The sequence below is a fragment of the Lycium barbarum genome, chromosome 11 (genome assembly GCF_019175385.1).
Source record: "Lycium barbarum isolate Lr01 chromosome 11, ASM1917538v2, whole genome shotgun sequence".
NCBI lineage: Eukaryota > Viridiplantae > Streptophyta > Magnoliopsida > Solanales > Solanaceae > Lycium > Lycium barbarum.
The window spans coordinates 73,986,816-73,991,280 of NC_083347.1; the positions used below are offsets into that span (position 1 = coordinate 73,986,816).

Below are 4,465 nucleotides of genomic sequence, written 5' to 3' on the forward strand. Positions count from 1 at the left end.
AAGGGAAAGAAGGTGAGTAAACTTGAAACAAAAAATCCTGCTAAGCACCCAAAGAAGGAGAAAATAGGAGGGCGCTACTACCAAGAACCACGTCGGCCAATAACATTAGGAGAATACTTGCCGAGTTGGTTTCACACCAAATTCATCATTGATGATGTAAAAGCTTCATGTTGTACCGTTGATGAGAAGGAAGCAAAAAACGTGACCTCGTCATGTCCATCATCAGAAGACTCTGCAAAGTCATCTCCTGAGTCATAGATGCATGCATGGCCAAAATCACATTCACCGATGATGACCTTCTACTCGGCGACATACCTCATAATCGCCCTTTATTAATGATTGGGTTTGCACGTGAGCAAAAGGTGATCAGAATCCTAATCGATGGTGGGTCTGGAGTTAACATCCTTCCTATTCACACAATGAAGGAGCTTGGAATCGCAATGGAGGATCTTTTCGCAAGTCGTTTGATGATCCAAGGATTCAACAAAGGGGGACAAAGAGCCATAGGAGCTATCAAAGTAGACCTCACCATCGGCGAGCTGCAATCTAGCGCGTGGTTGCATGTGATCGATGCAAGGACTTCGTATAACATCTTGCTCGGTAGGCCTTGGGTACATGAGAACAAGGTGATCCCCTTTACCTACCACCAGTGTTTGAAGTATCATGAAGATGGAGTTGAAAAGAAGATTATGGCCGATGATAATCCCTTCACTGAAGCTGAAGCGCACTTCGCCGATGCCAAGTTCTACTTAAAGAAATATGCCGCAAAAGTTGATGAAGTTGCGATAATCGATAATGCTGAGGTTATGAACAAAAATGCAAAGGTGGTTGCTTGTAAGGAGAAGGCAGCAGTTAAGGAAGATCAAAGGTCCTTTGATGTCAGTAAGTTGCCCAACACAAATGGCGCTTCTTCGAGTAAGAAAGTGAGTTGTGTTCTTCGTTATGTTCCAAAAGGCCAAAAGGGACGAGGGAAACATGTTGGGTGGACTAACCCTTCCTATCAAGCAGATTGACACAATAATATCATCCACAAAATTACTTGGAAGATTTGTGGCTAGCAGCTCGCAACAAAATGAAGCACTCCCTACGAAGCGTACAGATGAAGGTTTAGATCCAAATGCTTACAAACTACTCGCAAAGGTTGGATACAATCCTAGAGAACCATCAAAATTGGGGAAGCTTCCGATGGAACCTGTGGCGAGGCAAAAACGTGAAGGTTTGGGGTATAAACAACCCCACCAGTTCGTATCTCCTTAAGAAGGGCAAGTAACAACTACATCACTGAGGAAGAGGAACCTCTTGCTTCTAACAAAAGGTCGTCTGTCTTTGACCGACTAGGAAAGTCGACCGCGAGAGTTTCTGTATTTGAGAGGTTAGGACCAATGAAGAATGGAAGCAAGATTCGGAGAAACCACAAGCGTATGAAATCATCATTTTTTCCCAAATCTCAAAATATCTCCAAAGACTTCCGAAGTCTGATCCCTTCTAGGATGAGGCGGCAAACGGATCTTGTGGTCTCATGTGGAGAAGTACTAAAAGCAAAGTCGCATGTTGTGGTCTACACCAAGGAGCGGGATGAAGATGAAGAAAGTGTTGGCTCTTCATATCACGTTACTGTACAAGATGAAAGGGATACTTTATCTCCAATAAGGGTTGATGAAGAATTGGAGGATTTTTCTTGGTGTTACCATATATATGTCGATGATGGCGAACCTCAAGAAGATGAAGACGCTAAGGATGCTCCGCCCGAATTTGAAGAAGGGGTAAAAACGACAGTCGACGCATTGAAAGAAGTCAACCTTGGCACTGATGAAGATCCAAGGCCCACTTATGTAAATTCTTTACTTGCAGTCGATGAAGAGAGTGCTTATGTTGAATTACATAAAGAGTATAAGGATGTATTTGCCTGGAGTTACAAAGAGATGCCTGGCTTAGACCCTAACGTTGCGGTCCATCATCTCGCTGTTAAGAACGGCACACGTCCTATCAAACAAGCACAACGACGTTACAGGTCAGAATTGGTTCCCTTGATCGAAAATGAAGTTAACAAGCTTATTGAGGCTAGTTTCATTCACGAAGTTAAGTTCCCCACATGGATTTCGAGCATTGTCCCTGTGAGAAAGAAAATTTGTAACGACTAATCTTTCGTTCCTGAAAATAATAATCAAGACAAGAAAAATAGCGACAAAGAATAATATTTGATTTCAAGAATTTGCGTGGGGGTTTCAATCTTTATGAAATCTTAAATAAAAAGATGTAATCCTCTGATTTTTCTCCTCATGATACGGCCGTCAATCAAGGGCTTTTGCTTGTTCTTGAATGGACGAATCACTGGTTGTTGATATTTCACTACGAATGCGGAGCCAAGCTTTAATCATAAACGTAGAGGTATGGAAACTTGCGGCTCACCACTTGGAGCGAAGACTTCTTAGTATGCGGAAGACTTGCGGCTGAGAGCTTCTCTATGTATTTTTCTTCTCCTTTTCTTTTTCCATCCCTTTTGGCTTTGTGAAGACCCCTATTTATAGTTGCAGGGGAGAGCTAGGGTTTGTATATGATTGGTTGAACCATGTCATTTGAACACTTGGCGACATTTAATTGGTTCTTCTATTGACTTGACATGCTACGTCACTTATGCACGTGGCATGATTTTATTGGTCCTTGACTTGACTTGGCGCGCCACATCATTTGACACGTGGCATGGACCTTGGGCTAACAGAGTGGGCTTATCATGTGAAGTCCGACAAGATAGACTAGCCCAATTGAATTGGTCTTTCAATTAAATCCATACCAATTGGACTTAAGCAATTAATCATATTATATTAGCCCATAATATTTGTTCGGACGAATATATCTTGGATTTAATATAATTCGCAGTTCTTGTGAGTTTACTTTTGATAAAATTTCGTCATCTACAAATGGCCCCTGCTTCAAGGCTTGTTGAAGTGTCCGACTTGTCGAACTCGAGAGACTAGGCTTGAAGTACCGATAACCCCTTCGTTTTCTTAGGTCGATACATGGCCACATTTGGGCACTTGGTATTACAATCTTTGTAGCCTTTATCCACTAAGACATCCAGCTTGCCACCCTTAGGAATCAATATAATTTGCTTGAAACAAGGAAAGCCAAGCGTTATTAAATTGTGTCCACGTAGATCAAACTAACATTTTGCTGTACCAGCGGAGTACACTTTGAAAGTAGAAAGTGGCTAATGTTTTCATAGCTTTTTGATGCAGATTGTAATTTCGAAAACAATATGCTTCAAATATGCATGGCATCCGATTGTAATTCCCGTTCACCAAGTTATTTACTTTCCATAAGCCTAGACTTTCCATAAATAAGCCTAAACTTTTCATAATTTGCATGGTATTTCCTTATTATTTATTAGGGAAACATTGACTTTCCATAAGCCTAGACTTTCCATATATAAAGCCTAAACTTTCCATGATTAGATTGCAACTGGAACAAGGATTTCTTTGTGTAGTCTATGTAGGAACCAAATTTTGACATCTATAAATACACCCCCTTCTCTTGGTGTTTGAGCGTCAATTTGAAGCATCGTCGAGCTGGTTCGACCCATCTCTATTAGGTAAATTTCTTCTTCCATATGTATTTTCGTCACTTTCTTCACAGCTCTGCATGTCTGTGGTAGAAAATTCATATCTCGATGTAGGAACGTCGAAATCATGATCCGCTTGATGTTTCGGAAACTAGACTCGTAGAGCTACGTCACACGCAGAAACCATGACTCAATTGCATCTATATTTGCTCAGATATTGATCGAGAATCAAACTTTGAGTTCTGGTTCGCTGGTTTATTAGTCTTGCGCGTCCTGACGAAAAATCTTATATATTTACTTAGGAACATCGCAATCCCGAACGGTTTGCGGCGTCGGAAAGAAGACTCATAGAGCTACGTCATATACGAAAACCACAATCAAATTGCTTCTATATTGGCTCAGGTATATTTTTTTTTAATCAGCCACAGAATCTGATTTTGCTTTCTTGGCTTTGGACATGCTCTACGAAACTTACCTGTCCCCTTTTTTTTATTTCTTTTGCAGGTCTTTGGGCGCATCTGTACGGCTTTAACTTTAAACAAAGATGATGCACTTTCGTGACCGCGATACACCACGTTCTCATCTAGAGATAGTGAGCGACAAACGAAATTCGAACGCCAAAGTCCTTGCCTTGGAAGTTCAACCTCCAGTGATCGGTGCCTTCTCACTTGACGGAGAGTTTTCTACGCTTCATCTTGCTGAATGGTCTAAAAAGGAGACCAAAGACGTCAGGTGCAACTTCTCAGGCAAGGCCACTGTTATGGACGTCCCTCTATTGAAGTCCGCAATTCATTGAGAAGTCGCGCCCACCGAATCTTCTCATCCCAATGGATGTTTCAACAACTGGAGTGTCCCGCCTTCTGGTTTCGGCAAAGTTTGCTACACACCCGGCTACTGGGAGTGGGT

At 41.7% G+C, this 4,465-nt stretch overlaps 1 protein-coding gene across 1 annotated transcript; it reads left to right on the plus strand.

Annotated features, from left to right (window-relative positions):
- Positions 1 to 335: 335 nt before the first annotated feature.
- LOC132619910 (uncharacterized) lies at positions 336 to 2,141 on the plus strand. The gene is made up of 3 exons (XM_060334665.1): positions 336 to 923; positions 1,009 to 1,216; positions 1,339 to 2,141. The coding sequence occupies exons 1-3, from the start codon at positions 336 to 338 to the stop codon at positions 2,139 to 2,141; spliced, it is 1,599 nt and encodes a 532-aa protein (XP_060190648.1).
- The last annotated feature ends 2,324 nt before the right edge of the window (positions 2,142 to 4,465 follow it).

Coding starts and splice junctions, on each gene's coding strand:
- LOC132619910 (XM_060334665.1), top strand. CDS start 336: ATGATTGGGTTTGCACGTGAGCAAAAGGTGATCAGAATCCTAATCGAT. Junction 924..1,008: donor GCGCTTCTTCGAGTAAGAAA/GTGAGTTGTGTT, acceptor CCTATCAAGCAG/ATTGACACAATAATATCATC. Junction 1,217..1,338: donor GGCGAGGCAAAAACGTGAAG/GTTTGGGGTATA, acceptor TTGACCGACTAG/GAAAGTCGACCGCGAGAGTT.